General features: G+C 31.8%; 1 protein-coding gene across 1 annotated transcript in view; it reads left to right on the top strand.

Moving 5' to 3' along the window:
• Positions 1 to 22,506, top strand: part of cyst (rho guanine nucleotide exchange factor 18 cysts) — a 414,221-nt gene that overhangs the window by 11,956 nt on the left and 379,759 nt on the right. Inside the window, exon 2 of the mRNA XM_075360791.1 lies at positions 1,793 to 1,864. Within this exon, the coding sequence (XP_075216906.1) occupies positions 1,816 to 1,864 (49 nt within the window). The 5' untranslated portion in view covers positions 1,793 to 1,815. The remainder of the gene's footprint in view (positions 1 to 1,792; positions 1,865 to 22,506) is intronic.

Genomic DNA, 22,506 nt, shown 5'->3' with positions numbered 1-22,506 from the left:
TTGATTTGAATTCGGTTTAGTAATTAACAAGCAGAGTTAATTTGAAAGTTTACCGATAGTAAACTAAATTTCTGTATTACACTGTTAATCCTTTTATTAATTATGTCGGATTCTGAGGAAGAAAAGGAAGAAATGTCTTTTAACACCTATAGATATTACAGAAAAGGCAGAAATTATGACTAATAACACGTCACCACAGAAATGTATTGTTTAATGTATTTTTTGAAAAATTAAAAAAATTTGATATGGACATCACATGACTTCCTTGTACGCCTATTAAATTACATATGCATATTTTTTTGAAAAATTAATAGTACATAAAATTTTATTTTATTAATAACTTCTGATATTTTATTTTTTATTTTTTTTATTACTATTATTAAATTATTATAGTAAAACGTTTTTTACAATCGATGGTTAATAGTTAGTTATTAACAAATTTATATATTTAAAATAAAAAAAAAAGGAGATGAAGTCTGGTTCGAACTGATGTGCCTTCCCTTATAAGATCTAAATATTTCGTTAATTAAACTTTCATTTGGCTATAACTCTGGAACCAATGAAAATAAGTACCTACTTATATCGTTAACCTTTTTATATCGTTAAAAAGCTCTCAACGAGGGCTTATTACTGCACTTAAGAATAAGTTCAAAATAGGTTTTTTTTGGAGGGGGATTTTGGGCTTTTGGTTTAGTCGATTGCAATCAAAAGGGGGTGCACAACTTGATGTTACAACAATTCTAAATTCAAAATTTTAATATCGTACGCCTAATCTTTTTGAATTATGCGAGATAAATACGTACGTACAGACGTCACGTCGAAACTAGTAAAAATGGATATTTCCGTTGAAATCGAACATCGAATTTTTTCGTGATCACAATACTTCCTTTACTTCGTATAAGGAAGTAAAAACAAATCCGTAAACAATGTAGTCTATCGTTAATTTAAATCAATAATCCCACTATTTTCTCAGCCGTAGAAAAAAGTACGCAATCCACTTTAGTGAAGTTTACAACACGAGCCTTGGCGAGTGTTAATGATACTTTTTACTTTTTAAATGATCTCGAGTGAATAATCATTCGATCGGTAAACTGTAGAAGTCTGTGGTTCTAGTAACGCGTATAGTTTTGTGTTCGATGAAATCCGTTTATCTTTTAACTTCATATTGCGATTATCTTCGGTTTTACCTGGGCTTCGAGCGATACTTGCCGTTTCATTATCGGTATCTTGTATCTTAATCTTTTAAGGATTTCTTTATAGCGAAATATTATCATTTTTTAAGACGGAGTTAATTTTTAGAACGATACTGCCAGTGTTTATTCTTTATTACAAGTTAAAGTTACAAGTTAGTATAAGTTTGAGCGGCGCAGACAGTCGATAATTCAAAAGCAATCTAACCAGTCATTTTTATTTTAATGTCAGCGCGTCTTTAATATTGTCCCCTGGCTACTGTTCTGTCATCGGAGTAAAACATCCTCCTGGCCAGGCGATCCAATAATGTAACAAGTTACAGGTTCACGACAACATAAACGAGGGATGCAGCCGCATATCAGCCGGAGAGAAGAAAGTCGCACCAAGTTTGTGGAGTCTTATATTATATGAATCGATCAGGTTACATGTGACAAACGTGGAGAAAGAACCGAACCGTAGTAATTTTTATTTATAACTCGGCCCTAATCATGTACGTGTTGGTTTCTGTTTATTTTGATTACCCTTTTTTATTTTCATTCATGATGTCCTTTATATATTTTTATTTTTAATTTCTTTCTTTTTTTTTGTTAATTTTTCTTAGGGTGTCTAGTGGCATGTGAGATAATGAATAAAATTTCCAAGGGCACCATGCAGGCTGCTCCTGTTTCTTCCGGTAAGAAAGTACATTTTATTATGAAATTATAAGTTAGAAGAGTAATTCAGTTTTTGAACCTCTTTAAAGGTAACATCGTTAGTTTACTGTAAAAATTAGCCTTTGTATCAGAATTTGTTATTTAAAACAAATCTTGTTATGTTTTTTTTACATTTATCTTATTTATCATTTAGTCCAGAGTTAAAACGTCACAGAAGAGTTAACGGTGTTTTTTTTACAAGTTTTTCGTAGTATAACTAATTTTAGTAATTAATTTAAATTTCTCTTTTAGATCGTTCATGTTTTATTGTTTATTTATCGTATTGAGTTACGATGAAACTGTTAAAACAAGTTAAGGTTACTATATTATAATTGTATTAAATTAAACAAAAAGAATACCCATTAAACTGCGCTATCTTCATTGTAAACTTTGTTAGTAAATACACGATTTCCTAGTTTTACCTTATTTACGGCGAGGTTTTTATTAGAATTCAAGTTTGTGAAATCGCATTTCACAAACTTCGATACCCTTCATTGATGATGAAAGGTGTTTCAAAGAGCACTTTTTATCATGTAATAGCGTCTGACAAAAAGGTGATGAAAATATTTATTAATGACAAGAAAATTCTTTATAATTATTTTAGCAAGTTACTCTTTAGTTTTGTTCATATGAAGATGTACCGCTGTAACAGACAAATGTTAATAAATACGATCGATATCAGTTTATCGTAGAAAGAACCTGTTACATTTAATATATTTTTGCAGCACCATAGATTTTAATTTTCTTGCTTCCTAACTAGACGAAGTATGTCAAAAAGTATTTTGTTACTTTTTTAATTTTTTCTAATTTAATTTTCCGTGTAGTTGAATTTTATAATATATAAATATTGGTTTACAGGAGTACGTGTACTACCCGTGTACTATTTGGATTTAATATTATTTTATTTGCGCTATTTCGGTATTTAACTTGAGATTTATATAGGTATATATATTATTCTAGTATTTGCTATTATATACTAGAATGCCCTGTTAAAAGTAAACATATCTAAATTGTTTAGTTCTACAAATATTCCTGGTTTCACTACTTTTCTTCTTTGCGTTTTAAATTGGCTGCCTTGAAGTAAAAACAACCGATCCGTCCTTTATCGAATCTTCAAAGATTACTATCGAAATCATTTTGATTTAGCGGTTTGGAAATTATTTTTTCTCATCAGTCTGAAAGAAATAAAAATAGACTTGAGATAAATGAGATATTTTATCTAAATTTTTATTTTTCAGAGAAAACTCTGTTAAAATCAATATTTTGTCAACATTCTCTTAAAAGACCCGTCTGAAAACGGTCATTGTGACTTATAGAGATCGCTGATGTAGATTTATGTAAATCAGTAGTCATAAAGTGCGCTCGGTTTAATGCGTTCAGGATCTTGACGTTTACCTAATACCGTGTGAAAGAGAATTTTCCACTCTGTTGGAATTCAAAGGCGAGCTTAGTAACGTCAGTCGACTTGTTCTACGAAGCTAAAATGAATTACAGTCGGTTGTTGTTTACCAGCCGTATTCATTTTATAATAAATACATCGTTTACATATATTTTATATCCCGGTTTAGATCAGGATAGTTAAGTGACATCGAACTTGACAAATAAACGGATAGGTAACCTTTTATTTACGTTATATGCTACTGGCATTCTGCAGTGTGTTATTTTCTGTAAAAATCCTTTTTTTAAACGTTATAAAAATTGAGGTTGTTTTTGTATTTATTTTCCTGTTATATAACGATTATTGAATATTATTGAAAAAGTTGTTTCCACAGTGTAATTATTTGTTACAGGATTAAAAAAAAATTATTTAAAAACTAAATTCGAAGGAAAGAAAGAACGTTCGTGAACGTGAATTAGGCCTATATTATCTCCCACCGGATTGGTCTGGTGGTGAACGCGTCTTCCCAAACCAGCTGATTTAGAAGTCGAGAGTTCCAGCGTTCAAGTCCAAGTAAAGTCAGTTTATTTTACACGGATTTGACTACTAGATCGTGGATACCGGTGTTCTTTGGTGGTTGGGTTACAATTAACCACACATCTCAGGAATGCTCGAACTGAGACTGCACAAGACTACACTTCATTTACACTCATACGTATCATCCTCTGAAGTATTATCTGAACGGTAATTACCGGAGGCTAAACAGGAAAAAAAGGCCTATATTATCGATTTCAGTTATCTTAAAATGCAAATAAAATACGAGGTAGTTGTCTTAAAATGCAACTTGTCTAATTGATATCGTGTCATTTTTTCATTCAATGGATTTATATAAAATTGACTTAAAAATAACTGTAGAGTTAATTGGGATTGAAATCTATCAGTCGTTGAGAAGCAGTAAAATATTTTAATTAAATTTCTGATATCCCACAAAGGATAATAGAATTACGCCGATTTTCGTTCACATATTTGAAGTAGCGGATGTTTCTTTCCCAATTTTCTGATTAATTACTGGCTGTTATAAAAAAATAACATTTTGAGAAACTTGTCGGCCGTATGTTAACTCCTATTGACTTATGTTGAAAATCTGTAATTATAGTAATAAAAAGATGAATTCTTTATTTATTAAAAATGTTCGTTTTGGAGAGAGTAGTTTACAAATAAATATAAGATTTACGTTAAAAACTGTAATAACATATTTATTTATGTTACTTGTTGACAGTTTTTTCTTAAAAGAAAAATTTAGTTTAATATTACAAATGAGAATTTTGGATAAATCTTTCATCTAACAAACCCCTATTGCTGCCCGATATGGCCTGCATTTCTCAGATTCTATATCTTATGGAAAACTAAAATGAACACCTGTTGTGCGCAAAATCTAAGGTAGATCGAGGAATACGTATATTATCTGGCACTACATTATCCGACGTTCGCATCTTGTCCAATAGAGCCCGTATCGCCAAATTTCAACTATTCTTTCACAGAAAATAAATTCATTCTTTTTACTACATCTCATATGCAGCATACACATATATACAGAAACTAGGCTTATTTTCTATCATCCCTAGTTTTTTATTAGAAAATTGAAAAAAACCTCTGTAATTTAAACTCTTGAGAGAAAATCTGTATTTTAATTCTATTATTTTTCGTAAAATATCAGAAGGTAACAAATTTCACCGTTTTCTAATGTGCAATGTCGGTTTAAATGAAATTCATTCTTTTTGTTTAATAAAAGTTGGATTTTTTAAAATTTCCAAATTATTTTTTATCAGTTAGATTTTCAGTAAAATATTATTGAATAAGAACAATGCGTAGAACTATTTTCTATGTATCTTAATGTGATTTTAAAGCGACTTAATAATATGTTAATATATAATATAATAATAATAATAATATATTTTTATTTAATTAATGCGATTGATTTTAAGTCCTTCCCGTTCCTTTTTTTCTTAGACAATAATAACGATAATGGGAACAAGAACTTCATCGCTTATTGTAATTAGAATTTTAAAATTTCATTTCATTGGAATAAAAAGCGGATTAAAACTAAAAAAATAATGTGTAAAATAATACAAATTGTATTAACAGATACTAAAATTTATAATTCTACAACTCGGGTCGGTGACCCTCGTCTGTCCATTCGTTGTCGTACAGGAGTGAGTGGAGGTTTTAGAAATCATATTAGAATTCTGGCGGGTGACAACAGTTTTCTTCTGCCTAGAATTTCCTGGTTGTATGCATCCGTTTTATTTCTCCCTTCGTTGATACTCGTCAGAATTTTCATTCCCGCTTCAACGAGTTCAAGTGCCGGGCTTTACTTATGACTGTTTTGAAATTTCCATAAAGCATTTAACTGGTCATTGATTTACGGTGCGTATATTCGCCGATCTAATTCAGTAATGTATTGTACTTGATAATTCTCCTAATATAATATTGCCGAAGCCCTTTTTCTTTTCTTTTTTTTTTTTTTGAAAACCAACAATAAAACTTTTTTTGTAAAGTTACACGCAGACAACATACATTATGTCTGTATGTCACACACATAAGTGACATACAGACATACATATGTGTGTACACAACACACATATACACAACACGAATGACGTTAAGAATCGACGAAACACTGTCGCTGCGCAACCGACCGGTGTAGGATCTTATTCTGTAAATAACAGTACAGAGGACAGTTTTATTTTAACAAACTCGTGTAATTAAAATATTTATTAAGCGAATATTTAAGAAATAAATGGTTGTAAGTTACTAAATATAATGAACTTTACGATCGATAAATTATCATATCAGTGGTTTCTAGAATTAACTGAGAAATTATAGACGAATCGTTCTGGATTTCTGCTATAATTCTGTGTACGATATATTGACGTCAATGCGATACAGTAATTTAATTTCAGACCGGCATTTGCACTACGTATGGTTGTTTTACAAGTAGGTCAGGTTAACCATGTAAAAATAAGCTAGTTAGAATTTGTGTTACTGTGTGCTGTCTTCATTTTAGTGATTAATTTAACAATATTGTTACTGTTCGTGGTGATTTTTGATAAATTTATTGCAGTTTTGTAGTGAATTTTGGTCCATTTAAGTTTGTAATTTTTTTTTTTTGAAGAGGGATTTGTGGAATTTTAAACGCCTGAAATCGGTTATAGTTAGCTGTAACCTGGTATCTTTTTCAACGTATTCCTTTACAAAAGTAAAATCGCAAAAACGTATCGTTTAAATCGTGCGATGGGGTTCGAACTAGCGTGTTGGCTAGATATGCCGACCGATTCCGCTGATAAATTTTATAACGCTCAATTTTTTACATTTTGTTAATTTCTGGTGGTTATTACTTACGGTTTTTGCGTGGAAACAATATCTTTTAGCGTGTGAAAACGTGCCGTGCTTGGCTGAGATTTGAACCCAGAATCTTGCGGATAAACCGCCGAATCGCTACCGCTCCACAACGAAGGTCCGTAGTTATTTTAAAGGTCCTTATAGTTTTTTTTTTTGACGAAGGTCCGTATATTTTTTTGTAGTACTTGATATTTTGGGTGTACTAATCTGGATAGGATTTTTAAAAATTTTATCTTTACTTGAATTACAGCATTTCTTTTATAATTTTGGACTACGAGTTCATCTATACAAAAATATTAATCTCCGGTTAAAATTTAGTTTGTAGAAATTAAAAATAGATGTAGATTATTTATGACGATATTGTTATTCGGGCTGCTCCATTCTTTGAAGAATTCTCTAATCTTTGAAGGAAAACAATTTTTGGCGCGCTTACGGTAGGCTTTCTTTTTCTCCGTATAAAGATCGGTTAACAAAAATCATCTATTGACCGATAGGCTGCTCCCATCTTGAGTTTCCGATTAAAATAAAATTCGTTGGTAAAAATGTTTCGATGTAGAAGGGTTGTCGGCAGACGGACGGTTTATCTGGAGGGTTCCTTGATATTTCGAGCGGGTTTGCTGTAGTGCGCAGGTTGATCGTCCTTCCTCATCTACCTCCTTTCATTATCCTTGACCCTTTTTTATCCTATTTGGGTAGAATGATTGGAAGCCGGTACCGTTTGTTAAGGATACCGAAACCGTTGCTGTGACGGACGAAACGGTTGCTGTGGACTGGCCCAGTAGTTGGTAAGCTAGTGGTTAAAGTGCCCGAGACAAGCTCTAAAACGTAAAATACAATTAATTTTTTCATTTTGCTAAAATACAATTTTAGATTTTATTTACGGTTTTTAAAATCCAATTTATCCTTTTTGGAAAAATTAAAAAACCAAGATTAGGACGATTACGTTCTAAATGAAGAATGAAGCGCGCTTTTCGTGAAATAAATTTTATTTTTACTTCATTCTCATAAAAAAGGATGGTGTGTGGGTTTGTTTATCATTTGTGCTCACATTTTTATTTGTGTTGTTATTGGCGCAGATCGGCTGCGCACGGCGTTTCTCTCCCGCTAGAAGCAGTCCGTTGTCAATTAATTTACTGATAATTTAATTTCTAAGCGTAGATTATTTTTATTTGTTTTTTATTTATTATTATTAATTAATTTCATTTATTTAATTTTATTAATAAAAGAAAGGGATTATTAGTTAATATTTAGCAGTAAAAAAGGTTTCTTTATTTAGCGAGAGAGAGTCGTTGGCGCGCATCCGGCCTTTGCATCACGTGGTCCGCTCTGCGCCAATAGCAGGGGAACTTGGCCGGCAACTAACACAAACGCACACACACAGACAGATTAAATGAAGAAGCCAACTCCCTGTTATCAATATGGCCAGCATTAAACATTATATTTCTATTAAAAACCTTTAAATTCTATATCTGCTCATTCCTTAAGCCTATTTTAAATATTAAAAAACCAGAATGTTCAGGAAAATATTCTCTGCACAGTAATATTTCTTTTCTTAAAATATTTCTGTAAAATAGGTAATATTCTTGCACACATGAGGATATGAACATGTCGAGGATCCAGGCGGCGGAGCCCCCTGGCTAGACCGGCTTGTGTTTATTATGCATCGACTAATTATGAAATATAGTAAGAAATAATCTCGCGCATAAACATGCGGTTATCGCAGTCATTTTAAAAGAAAATAATTCTTTTTAAACGGTTTGCTACTTTACAGGCGTTGATTCTAATATTTTTCTGATCTGTTTATTCTTTATTCAGATTTTTTTGAGCGATATTTCTAGTACATAAATTACTTATGTACACACGATCGTTCGAACCCATAATACTTGCCGTAGTTTTTACTTTCGCTCTGGTATACGTTCATTTTTTTTGTCGATCTTCAGTTAATGTTATTTTAAAAGTTTTACTGGAGATAATGCGATGCGATGGAGCGTTTGATTCCTGTCTGTATGAATTTATGTAGTTGCAACGGTATAACGTGACAGTAATGTTTTTGATAAAATAATAAGCATTTTAGAATTCAGGTCTCTTCGTTGAATTTATCCGTTCCGGGTATGTAGTTATGTGTTTAACTTTGCCCTTGGTAAATTAATCGTGTAGATTATAAAACGTTAAAATAATTACGATGATTTAACAAAATAAATAAAAATAATAAAAAAAGTAGAATAGCCGTAGTTGTCGATTCGCTGTAGAACTTTTTAAATAGTATGATTACAGATTTCAGCTAATGAAAAAGAAAGCACCGTATTATTGATAAAATTTTTTGTTGCCATACTTCCCCTTCTGTTTTCCGAATTAGTTATTTTCAGTATTTTTACAAGAACTATATGCAAAAAATTCCTTTCATTTAAAAACTTTTTCGACCGTGAAATTTTGGTCGTACGCTACACTATGGAATTCTCCGAGGTAGCTAGTTTATTTACAGAAATCCCACGTTACGCAGTTTACGAACATATTCAGAATGTAAGCGGTAGTGCAATCATATAAAAAATATTGCGGTGGAAATTATAATCGACACGACTCATTTAAGCCTTACACCTGTATGTGTATTTATTTAATGTGTACGGTTTGTTATAGTGTATAAAAACGCTAAGGCGGGGTTTTTCCTGTCTTAGTACAACATTTTTATTTTGAAATGTTAAAAATCATGACTTTTATAAAATTTCATCAATGTTAATGTAATTAGCGGATCGTTATTCTTATTGGTATTTTTTGAAATTACGTCCTATGATCCGTATCGAAATTAATCGTGTAACGGTTTACTTTTTAATTACGAAGCGCTTAGCATTTAGTGTGATTTTTATTAATAAATTTGTTTATTAATAAACAAATAAAAGTCCTCGAGTTTCGGAGTTAATTGATTTAATCCTTAGATAACGATTTATTTAGTTTAATGTTTCGTATAATTATTTGTTGTAAATAAGCTTAAGGAAATTACGTTACATTATTGATCTACAGAAAGTAAAGGAATAAAGTTAACGTTTTTGTTGCAGCTCGAACACTAAACTAATATTTTAGTCGAGAATATTAATTGAGAGTTGACGTTTGAAAATAGTGACACTATTTAAATTCCGTAGCGATATTGTTATAGATAAATAGGGAAAACTGGTAATAAATGTAATCATTTATGTTCTGCACGGATCTAATAATTACGTACTGCTATGACTAATCGAGAGGTAAAATTGTACGTCTTTGTGTTTTATTGTTCGGTTTCATTATTTTAAACAGTTAGCTGTTTTATTAGCGGTTGTAAATTCAGTTACATTTTTTTTTAAATGAATCGTTATAATATTACATGTGCGGTTTTTGTTGAAAATAATATGAAATTCTTTTATTTTAATTACTGATAATATATCGCCCTCTTTATCGATATTCAATATATTTGTCGTTACGAATTTATGATAGCTCTATGTTTCCATTAGCATTGTTAAATTTTGTTTTGTTAAGAAATTTATACTTTCAAAAAAATCACTCTGTTGCCGTGTAGTACTCTGGCGACCGAAATCCTTACTAAGTCTTAATATTAAAAATTAAGTATTCCGGTGTATTACAGATAACTGGTAAGACAGCAGGTAAAATAAAAAAAAATTTCAGCAAGATTAGATAAACGTTAAAGTAGGCGCAAATTATTTAAAGCGAATCGCTCTCTACTACTTGACAGAACGAATTGTTTAACCAGACGTCGGAGCGGCACTGGATCTGTTTACATTCTCCTGAAGATATGTAGTCTTATTCGTAAAAAAAAGTAACAGTCTTAAAAAAAGAATCTTTTTAAAAATCTGTATCGTACTGATGTTTTATTTTTTACTTTGTCGATGGATGAATGTTAAATTTTAATCTATGGAAAATCACTGAAATCAACAAAAAAAATATCTTTTTCATATTGAAGAGATTAAATATATTTTATCTGAACGATTTGAATGGCTATATATTTTAAAACAGAACGGTAATAAAGTTAAGTCATTCAATAATAAAATAAAAACATTCAACATGTACGATAAATACGTAGTGTTTCCGACTTTCAAATATCATGCAATAGGTGATTAAAATAATGTCGAGTGAGTAGTGTAGAGGTTTGTTAAATAAAAAAATTCTGTAATTTGTTTGTCATGAGAAATTGTTGTACCACGTATGTCAAACAGATAAACGAATGTAGGTGAAAATCTAAATCGTTTTATCATTTCCGTCCGGTCTCTTCTACTTTTAGCTAACCTTTTGATACTCCAGTTTCATTTTAAACGACCTATATTTTTAATCTTTTTTGGCCTTTTTTTCTTTACAACTTTTGCTAATCCATCTAGGGCTATTAAAAACGGTTCAGGATTTATTAAAATTGTTCTTTCTGTCGTAACGATCCGGCCGGTTAGCTTTCTTATTCTAACCCACCGGGTTGGTCTAGTGGTGAACGTGTCTTCCCAAATCAGCCGATTTGGAAGTCGAGAGTTCCAGCTTTCAAGTCCTAGTAAAGCCAGTTACTTTTACGTGGACTTGAATAATAGATCGTGGATATCGGTGTTCTTTGGTGGTTGGGTTTCAATTAACCACACATCTCAGGAATGGTCGAACTGAGAATGTACAAGACTACACTTCATTTACACTCATACATATCATCCTCTGAAGTATTATCTGAACGGTAGTTACCGGAGGCTAAACAGGAAAAAGAAAAAAAGAAAGCTTTCCTATTCTGATTAAGCTCTTATTTTCGTTTCTCTCCTCATTACTTCATTTCTTGTTCCTATCTACCCGTTCATCTCTTCTCCCATTTCAAATGCCTCCAGCCTCTCCTTTTCGGCAACTCGACATTTCATATACATTAAGAAATAAACTCAAAACATAACATTCAAAGGTGAGTGTTTGTATATATATATATATATATATATATATATATATATTAAATATATTGTATAAATATATTATTAGTGTATTATCTGTATATTAGCATGTTTATGTGTTGTGTGTGTGTGTGTGTGTGTGTGTGTGTGTTTCCGAAAAAATATATTGAGCAAAAAAGATGTTTATAAAAATTAACTAAATGTCTAATTTACTTAGTATTAGTAATAATTATGAGGTAATCAATACATATTGTTCTGGGTAGCAGATCTTTATTATCCGGAAGAGAACCCTCAGTCGAAATGGAAAAAAGTATTTTTTTTTTTATAGAATTAAGATTATAATTGCTTCAATTTTTATGTTTTGAAGTCTTGTCTCAAAAAAACTCTATCCACAGTGTGTTAATAAAAAAAAATATTTTCCGCCATATAGGGAAAGAAACCTTTGAAATTTTAAAAACATTTATATGGAAATCATTAACTTAAAATAATAATTGTAATTCTATACGTTTCAACTTTTCATCGCTTGATATCGTTTTGCCAAACCTAAGAGTGTAAATTAAAATATACTTAATCAAAGGGTGGTCGGATTTTTGTTTTAATTCATTATGAATAAGTAATACCGAAATTTATTTTCCGTCAACGGAATGGCTGATATTAAATATTTCAAGTGAAGAATACCAGACGTTTCTCAGATTTAAATCGTTTGAATTGTTGCTTCTTAATATATGTTCATTTGTTAGTTTGTAGTTAAAATAGATTACGTAGTTTGTGCGTAATACTGAACAAACAGTTAAACATACTGTAAAAAGACCGGTATAGCAGGCCTGACAAACGGATTCCTACCATTTACTATGAAAGTAGTACAAAATATAATAATTGGAAAATCCAGAAACAGGTCCGTTTAACATCTTTTGTTAGACTGGCCGATGTCACACAATGAACACCTGTTGTACGGTAAGAAGATATCAAGTTTGGAATTCATGGGAACAAACGCCTCGGTTGACTTTTCTCACGCTTCGAGTTGGGTCCCGTCCGGCAGGTAAAGAGGCTAGAAGTATAAATATGCCCTAGGAAACCATTTAGAGTTCAGTTCTATCCAGCGAGACGTTACAAAGTCAGTCCGGCAAGGGGTGGTTGTGAGTTGTGTGAGTTCGGCAAAATTCTGCAAACCAGTCCAGCGAGGAGAGTCGCAGGTGTGATTCTGCGAGAGCATTCTGCACGGAGGGCAGTAAGGAACGAATTTCCAGCGAGAATTAAGTTCGATACGATTAAGGCGACGCCACGAGTAATTCCAGTAAACAAGAAATACTACCGGTGAGTTTACTGTAAAACTATAAGTGAAAGAAACAATGTACTGCATTTTATTCATAAACTGTTAGGGTAGTTTTATTTGTGGACAGAAAAGGTATTTACAAGTGAGCTTTATATGATTGTTCTTTCTGTTATATGTTGTTCTTTCTGTCTTTGTGTTTTATTGTTCGGTTTCATTATTTTAAACAGTTAGCTGTTTTATTAGCGGTAGTAAATTCAGTTACATTTTAAAAAAAAATGAATCGTTATAATATTACATGTGCGGTTTTTGTTGAAAATAATATGAAATTCTTTTATTTTAATTACTGATAATATATCGCCCTTATTAATACAAGACTAGTAGTAAAAAAGGGTGAAGATTAGCGGTGATGCTATATCTTTTGTTAGTGAGACTAAATTCTGGTTTTCTACTTATCTACCTGGAATAAATTCCGATAGATTATTTTTTTAAACTTTTTTTACGTAATCTGTTTATTATTATGATTGACATTTATGATTATTTGGCTATTATTAACATGTAATATTATGATTGTTTGCTGTTGCCATTATTGTCTAATGAATTTTGTAATGTAATAACTATGCTAATTACGTTATGTATTACGCTGTGATTACGTTGTGTATTATGCTCTGTTTTTACATCATATTTGCTGTTTTGATTATGTATGTATTATTTTTTGTATTATATCATGTATTAATTAATTGATTTGTTTGTTTTGATATGTAACATTATTATCGATTACTATTGTCTATTATTACTATTATCCTGATTGTTGTGGTTGTAATTACTATATTAAAATTTGTTTGGTTTCTATTTTTATTATTGTCACTTATTATGATTGATTTGTCTGATTGTAATTATGAACATTTTAAACCAATAAATTGAAATTATATAAACATTCTAAATTGTCAATTTCTCAATATCCCCATCGAGCCGCGAACCACGCGACCTTACATATACGTAGGTAACAATCGGAAAGTGAGCTAAACAAAGCTGTTTAAGAAAAAGCCGTATCCTTTTAATTTTATATTCAATGCAAAGATAACGTGAAAATACGTATAAATATTTACTTACGTAACTTTAATTATATCGGGTGTTTCATTTTTTAGCCCACCTGGCTGGTGTATTGGTTAACTCGTCATCGCAAATCAGCTGATTTCAAAGTCGTGAGTTCTAAGGTTCAAATCCTAGTAAAGGCAGTTATGTTTATACGGATTTGAATACTAGATCGTGAATACCGGTGTTCTTTGGTGGTTGGGTTTCAATTAACCACACATCTCTGGAATGGTCAACCTGAGACTGTACAAGACCGCACTTCATTTACATTCATACATATCATCCTCTGAAGTAATACCTTACGGTGGTTCCGGAGGCTAAACAGAAAAAGAAAGTAAGGGTGCTTCATTTTTATCCTTCCAGCCGAATTTCTCGTAAACTAGGCACAATACAAAAGAATGTCCTAAACAAAAGTTACTTGGACTGGAGGGGAACACCTCATTTCAACACGATTTTTTCAGGTGGAATGATTACTTTTGACCCCAACGATGAAAAAAGTGGATAGTTTTACATTGGAATATGTATTCACACATATAATCTTGGAACATTTTTGAATGTCATACATTCCAAAGTCATATGTGATCACATATTCCAATGTAAACGTTTTCCGCTATTTTCAGCGGTGGGTCAATAATAGATCATTCCATATGAAAAAATTGTTTTAACTTTGAAGTAATGATCAAAGTCAAATCCAAGATCACCATTAACTATCCCTTCAGTCCGAGTAACTTTTATTTTGGTAATTTTTTTGTATTGTGCGTAGTTTACGAGAAAATCGCCTGGGGAATTGTTAATATATATATATATTTCAATTTCAGAGATGACACTCAAGACGAAAAATTACATCTATTGTAATTTTTATAAGCAGAATTATGTTCAAAATTCTATGACCCACGAAAATCGTGGTATCATCAATTTTTTATTTAATAGTTTGTGTATCGAGCACAATTTACTTGATTTTGGAAGAAAATATTATTAAAATAATTTTTTTTTCCAAGTTTCGCTCGCGGAAACCAAAAGTTTTCTCTTTTAGAACGTTATTTAATCAGTAACTTAAAATACTACGTGAAAATTAATGTTCTAAAATACGGGACATTCTCTGTTTATACCGTACTGTTCACGAAATGGTGGAGTTATCCGGATAAATTTACGCCTAAAACTACCCTTAAATTTCATTAAACGCATCTATAAAAGATTCGTTTAGATCACCCGCTATTGAAACGCTTTAGGTGCACATTGGTACAAACGCATAAAAAAACATCGGATAATTTATGTTAATTTGTTATTTTGTAATGTTATTTTGTTTTATGTAAGTCTATGTATATTTTTTTCGGCTTATGAATTTGACTCGATCAGTGCGATTCTTTAGAGAAATAAAAGTAGACGTTTTCTTCTGTCGTTCAAAAATGATTAATTATTTAGTTTTTTTGTAGATAACTTGAATGTTTGTAATGTGAATTTTTTACGAAATAAGGTTTTCTGTGATTTTTTTATATCTTGTTTATTTTATTAATAATTCTACGTTCAAAAGTACCATTTGCTCTTAATCGTTGCCTTGAAAGTGACATTAAATATATATTATTTATATTTATTTATCTGTTTATCAGAGTTGCCGTGCGGAATCATCACTTGATTTAATATAATAATCGAATTAATAATAACTTGTGTTTTCGGTCGAATTTCAAAACAAACGCCGCAAGTCTTATCTCAAATTGTAGTTCGTGATTAAACGAAAAGTTTAGGAAATTCCAATCTCGTGTATTTGTATTTTAAATTTCATTGTCACGTAATTTGTTAGTCGTTTGAAAATGTTATTTTAGGTACATCTAGCCTTTATGTTTAGATACAATTTCTAGGATTATTTACAACATTTGTCTTTAGATCACTTTCCTTGGTTAAGAAACGTTCAAGTATTTCGTAAGCACTGTTTTGTAATTTTACACCCCTCCCTTCTTCTTGTAAACAAACATGGAAGTATTAGTTCCTTATTGCCGTTCTTCAAATAGAAAAACTATGTCGCCAAAGAAATCGGCGTTCCAGTTAAGACTAGTTTTAGATTCATTCCTACCGATTTTCATTTTAACGGCGATTTTCCGGGCTTTTTTTATTCGACACATTTAGAAATCGCGTGTCAAAACCGACTAGATTCCAAATAGGGGCTGCAAGTTTTTCTTGTATTTCCGGATGTGTCCCGTTTTTCCGTCTAAATGCTTTCTTGTTTTTAATGGCTGCAAATAAATTAGTTTTTTTCCTTTCTTTCGTTACTCACGAATATGCTATATCAAACTTTTTCCTTAGCACGATTTCCATGCTCCTTTAAGTAAGCAGTAACTAGTAACGTTTCTGTAGCATTGAATGAACGCAGTCTTTCACTCATTCTACAGCTGTAGTGTACATGAAACCTTTACGAACGAAGAAAATTGATCATAAAATTACTACAAAAGATGGATAAAAATGTTTTCGTATGAAGTAAGAATAATCTTATGTATGAGAAAAACGCAAAGGGCAGTCTCCGATAAGTCTGGCGCCACGTCGCGTCGTAGATATAGTTTAATTTTCTAATGCTGTAATTACTCTAGCCAAGTTTTTTATTTTATCTAGATAATTTTATTTCATTGGGTGTAGGTTCGTAGCAATGATCTCTATATAACCGGATAGTATTGGTAATACTTGGATAGTATCTTCCCATGTATTGGAATTGGTAAAATTTGAAGCATAAACTAGCGCCACCAAATGAGTGGCTAGAACTAAATAAAATGAAACGGCGCATACACAGAGGTAAGTGTAAGAGTAGGGATAAAACCACGTTTCAAACCGATGCAGTAAAGTGTAAACATCCCTATCATCATGATTACAATCGCGCAATCGTAATCGTGGTTTTATTTAGTTCCCAACCACTCATTCCGGGGCGCTGGAGTATGCTTCAGTATTGAATACGTTATTGTATTTTACCCCAAGGATCCTCTATCCAGTTATATGGAGATTAGTGGTTCGTAGTCAAAACGAAGCTTTTTTTATTATAGTTCTGTTTGGATCGATTAATATTTATAGGTTTAACGATTACATCATCATCATCATCATCATCGATATGAAACTTAGAAATCAGTCTACTACGCGCGGGCTATTTTTGCAACCGTCATTCTGGGCAAATATTTCGCACGGTACGTGGATATATACGGTATATTTTGTAGCATTTCCTTGAAATCTTATTTAATGTTTTCATAATTTGACGTATTTCAACTTTTTTCCCAGTCGTTCGCCTTTATAAATTTTTATCCTTTCTGACCCGTTTCAACGGGTCTTATGTTTTATTCCCTAGCAATAAATCTGCTATTTTAATATTTTTCTTAACTCGTGTTTTGTGACGAGCGAATCGTAACATCTTTATTTTTTCTCCGCGGATAATTAAAACTAGTTTCAAAAATCTTCTTTTGTATACATGTTAAAAAGTAACGAATAAATTTCATCCCTTTCTTCGTCTTACTTTTATATTCGTTCGTTACCTGACTCTTGAACGGACAATAATTAACTCTTCTGCCTTTACGGTTAAATCTGAATTTTCTTTAAATTTAATACCTTCATTGTTTCCTCCATTATCAAACGTTTTATCCTGGCTGTATTAAAAAAATAATATTTTGCAGTTCTGCGCAAGAATACAGACTTTTCGTTAAGTTAATTCGTATTTAATATTGTGGTATTTTAATAGATTTTTTTTTTTAATACGGTTTAATATCGCTAACAGAGATATCGCAGATAAAGAAACATCAAGGCTTCGACTTGCAGCATCATAATGAACTGCGCTTCTGACTTCCTCCCGCCCAAATTTTTTCGACCTTAAATCGTTACCGAAAACGACTCGACCGATCTACCTCAAACTTTTACATGCACAACTTCAGTTACATTACTTCAGCATATATAAATTTCAGTGAATTGATAAAATGAATTAGTTTTGGAGATTTTTAAACCACGAAACGTTATACATTGGCTTATATATATATATATATATATATATATATATATTAGGAAACTTCAGTTTGTGAATGGTATTTCCGTACTCCTCGTACCTCAAAACGTAAAGAAACTTTTTTTTTTTCACCCCCACCATGCGACCGAAAGTAATTCTTCGTACCTTTCTTCGAAAAGTCGGTAAATGTATGACGTGTTTAATCAAATAATGGACAGTATTATAATTTAAATGAATGTAAATAAAATTTGTATTTTGACTAAAATTTAAAACAGTCCTTTTTTTGTTTCTGTACATTCTTTTTTTTAATTGGGTAACGGTCTGTTTACTGTTCGGAAGTATTTAATTGACGATAACAATCGAGTAGGTTACTAACATCAGTTTATTTTGGCATTCGTGTCAACCTCATTATTCTTAACATAGCTACCTTGTTTTCGGAACGTTGTTAGAATTTTTGTAGAACATTACGTTTACCAAATATCTGGAAACATAACTGAAAATTTCCTAAAAAACCTTAAAATTTCCTAAAAACTGTAGGACTGTGTTATTAGGATATATATAATTAATTATCGACTCTACGCTTTTGCGCATTTCCGGCAAAGGGCTTCTATGAAAGCGTTTCGACCGCTCCCTAATCCGCTCGTCAAAAACTAATAATAGCGTTAACCTCCCCTCCCCCCTAACAATGGGGAGGGGGAGGGGAGGTTTCAATGACGCTTATCCGATAATGGGCTTTTTATTGACGGATTTTTAGTTTTTTCTCAACATTTTCGGGTAATATCGAATTAACAAATTTAAAAAAGTCGTCGTCGTTTATATATCTTGGAATTTTTGTTGAAAAGATCATCTTACGAAAAAACTATTATAAATAAAAAATAATAATGGAGCCTACAGAATATAAATTTCAGCTTTTTGCGTGCAATGCTGTCAGGGAAGTCTGGTAATTTAATTTTGCGTAATCCTCACTATTGCTGTAATTATTACAGTTTGTAGAAATTTATCGGTAATCGATACGCGTTTGTTGTTTATTATGAAAGGTACTCGGTTATGATAAAATAGAGATTATTACTTCAGAAAATGCACGTACTTGTTTGTTGTTCTTTATCGTTTTAGTTTGTATTAGTTTTTCCGTGTTAATTTTATTTTCTAACTCCGATGTTTATCGATCTACAGAATAGCGGAGTTTGCCGTTAAGCTTATCTGACCGTTAATACTTGAATTTGAAACGTTTTGCCTTCAGCTTTAATTAACGGAGTTACTGATTTGGGTCCACATCCGAATTTGTTTGAGGATGAGGTAATATCTCCTGTAGTCGTTTTGGTATACGGTTAATTTTATATTTAACCATTTGTTTTTCAACTGATTATAAAAAAACTACTTTATATGCTGGTAATAACTAAAATATATATATAAAATTAATTAACCCGTATGTTCCACAATTTTGTTATCCGTAAAATAACGTATTTTAATAATGTAATTTTTGTTTTATTATTAATTCTCTATAATTCGCATTAACGCCCGGCTTTTTTTTATCGAATAACATTTGTTTTTTTAAATTCGCAAAGTTACACGCTTTATAGTCAAAGTTTAATTGTCACCTTAAAACTTTTTTCATCCTTATAATGTAATAGATTTTTAATGATGTTTAATTTTTTAGCGGGCGATATGTCGTGACTCAAATATCAGATTTTTAATCGATTAAATTTTACTTAAAATCAATTCGGTACTTGAAAATTACGGTGACCGGTTAAAATTCGTTCGCGGAAAAAATGGTGAAAGTGAAATAGTAACGCGGAATGAAAATAGTAAGAGAGGAACTGAATCTAATGCGGATCATAAAGGAAGGGGAAAGGCTGTGTCTGCTTTGAAATAATCATCAAAAAAGGATCGTTTGAGGCGTAACGGGGAGAAGAAAAAAGGATCGGGACGTATACAGACATTCGGAAGAGAAGCTATGGTATACTGATTTATTTATTTTTTTTTTTGTATGCAGATATTACTCCTTTTAAAAATTTGTTTATTAAAAATAAGCTGCGTAATTTCGTTTTAACTAAAAATCTGAAAATAAAATATCGAATATTTTTTACGATACAGAAAATGGGAATGTACGGGAAAAATGTTTTAGTTGTACGGGAACGCGTGAATAAATTTCGTTTTTGCGACGATACGTATTTCATTTTAACAGTAGCTTCGATTATAAATCGCAGTGAATACATAAAAGATATGTAACGTTATTGAATGTGCTCGCTAATGCTCCGAATGAACTAATTCAACGCCCGGCTTTATCCACGGCATTGTTATATGATCCTGCCCGACCGATATGAATTTTCCATTCTTTGAAATATTACAGGGTGCACGTGTTTTGTTCAGATATTTATCGTATGAATGTTGTTAAAAAAAAAGTTATTTAAAAAAAAATTAATTAATATCCATTGTATTTTTATCGGTATTCAAATTCTTTCTTCATTAATTACGTAAATCTCTTAACACATTTTTATTCCGTGTTCAAAATTATTTGTAATGTATCATATTAAAGAAAATACGCTGTTTTTGCCTTACGTTTATTTATTTAGGCCTTTTTCAATCAAGATGAAGATAACCTTCCCCGTTTTATCTTGACGATTCGTATAATACCGGTATACGTACGTGAAATGTTCTATTTCAGTTTTTTATGTCGCGATTTTATTTTTACTACCGGTTGGTGTAGCGGTCGATATCTTTCTTCCGATTCGATCAATTCTAGATATATTTCACGACACGATCTAGTTTTTATCTATTTCATCTTCTGATAAACAAAAATACGTACGTCTTTTCGTATATTCCGGTAATACCGCGCTAGTTAAATTGTGAAGAAGTAGGACCTACTGTCCCTTGGCTTTACGGCTTTATCCCTATCTGGGCTTAACAGAAAGCAAAATGTTTCAATCGACTACCGGCCGCTTTATGCTTTCGGGTAAGCCCGGTAGGCATCTCGATCGCCGATTTGAGTTCTTGTGCGGCCTTCGGATAGGAAACTGTTGCGGACGGTCGCAGTCGAACTGGTACCCTACAGGTGAAATAAAGAAACGACTACCAGCCGGCGTTTTATCTTTCTTTTATGGTTGCACTTAATTGCAACGCATTCAAGAGATTTCAAGTTGCTTGGAAATTGAATCTTTAATAGACTGAATCGATATTAGTACTGGATACATAATGCAATAATTGTTAGACTGTCTATAACTATTTCGTCCTTGTCGATCTATAATAATTTTCATGTTCGACTACTGTTCAACTATTTTCTAATACACAATGCTTCTTTGCGGCCGATTCTGGCCTTCTTATCTTTTTTTTTTATGTAGGTTTCATCCTCGTTATGCATATCTAGGGATTTGACCTTGCTTTGCAACGATCGCTTGCATTACAAATCCTCTTAACAAACTATGCGAAGTGGCAACACATATACAGAATGTTTTTTTACCGATTTTTCTAAGAAAAGTACGGTATTACTTTCTGTTGCACGGTGGGATTGGGGGATGAAATTGAATTTCTTTACGTTTTGTGAAAATACCATTCATTTAAAATGAAATGTCATATATATATAGAGGCTTATGAATAAAATATGTGGTTTGGAAATCTTCAAACCAACTAGATCAATTTCATTGAAATTTAGATATGTCGTCGTATTCGTGCATCTTAAGTTGTGCGTATGAAAATTGGTTGAGCCGTCGCTCTGTTGCGCTTAATTTAAGATCGACAACAGACAATAGCCGACCTCCATGGCGTGAGTGGTAGCGTCTCGACCTTTTATCCGGAGGTCCCGGGTTCGAATCCCGGTCACCATTTTCACACACCACAAAAATTATCCTTCATCTCATCCTCTGAAGTAATACCTAACGGTGGTCCCGGAGGTAAAAAAAAAAAACAACATACCTCAATTCGAGTTTATGTCGTATCGGTGTATTTTTCACACGCGTTTATGCAGTGAATCGCAGCGGTGAATGAGTTTAAACTCGATGCTTGTGTAGGGTCTACTTTTAAATCGAACTTATGTAGTGAATTGTACAGTGAAAATTAGTTCGTTTCTGACTGAAATAGTGAGGGCGTCGAAAACGAAAAATGTTTTTTGGTCTGAGTTTTTTTTAGTGGAGGAAAGTAGCGTACAAAAGAAAAAAGTAGATTTCCAGCATCGAAAACAAATCGGAACATTTTATTCAAATTTTTCGAACTCCTTTCAACTGCCTTTCAAAGGTAGAAGAACAAAGTTCTACCTTCCTAAGAACATTTTATTTTTTCTTATGTAAAAGAAAATTTAATAAAAAAATGTCTGAAAAATATTAAGCAAGATTAATATTTGTCAACATCTTTTTGTCTATTATCAGGTTTTTTTATTGAAAAAATTATGACATTTGCGTGCGCGCATATGTTTGTGTGAAAGACTCTGAGTCGCGATGCCTTTGTTATCGATGTGTTTTTTTTCTTTGAACGATATAACCTGTGATTCATAATATTTTCTTAATGAAATGAAATCGACCGTTCGTCGGGCTCGACGGCTTTTTTTGTTTTAGGCATATTTTATCACACTGTAGTCTGATAGATGATGTTATTTAGTCGCGCTTTAAAGTTTTTTTTAATTTTTATCTTGTATT

Source organism: Lycorma delicatula, chromosome 3 (genome assembly GCF_047948215.1).
Source record: "Lycorma delicatula isolate Av1 chromosome 3, ASM4794821v1, whole genome shotgun sequence".
NCBI lineage: Eukaryota > Metazoa > Arthropoda > Insecta > Hemiptera > Fulgoridae > Lycorma > Lycorma delicatula.
The sequence above is the reverse complement of the archived record's forward strand: the minus strand, read 5'-3'. Positions and strand labels throughout refer to the sequence as shown.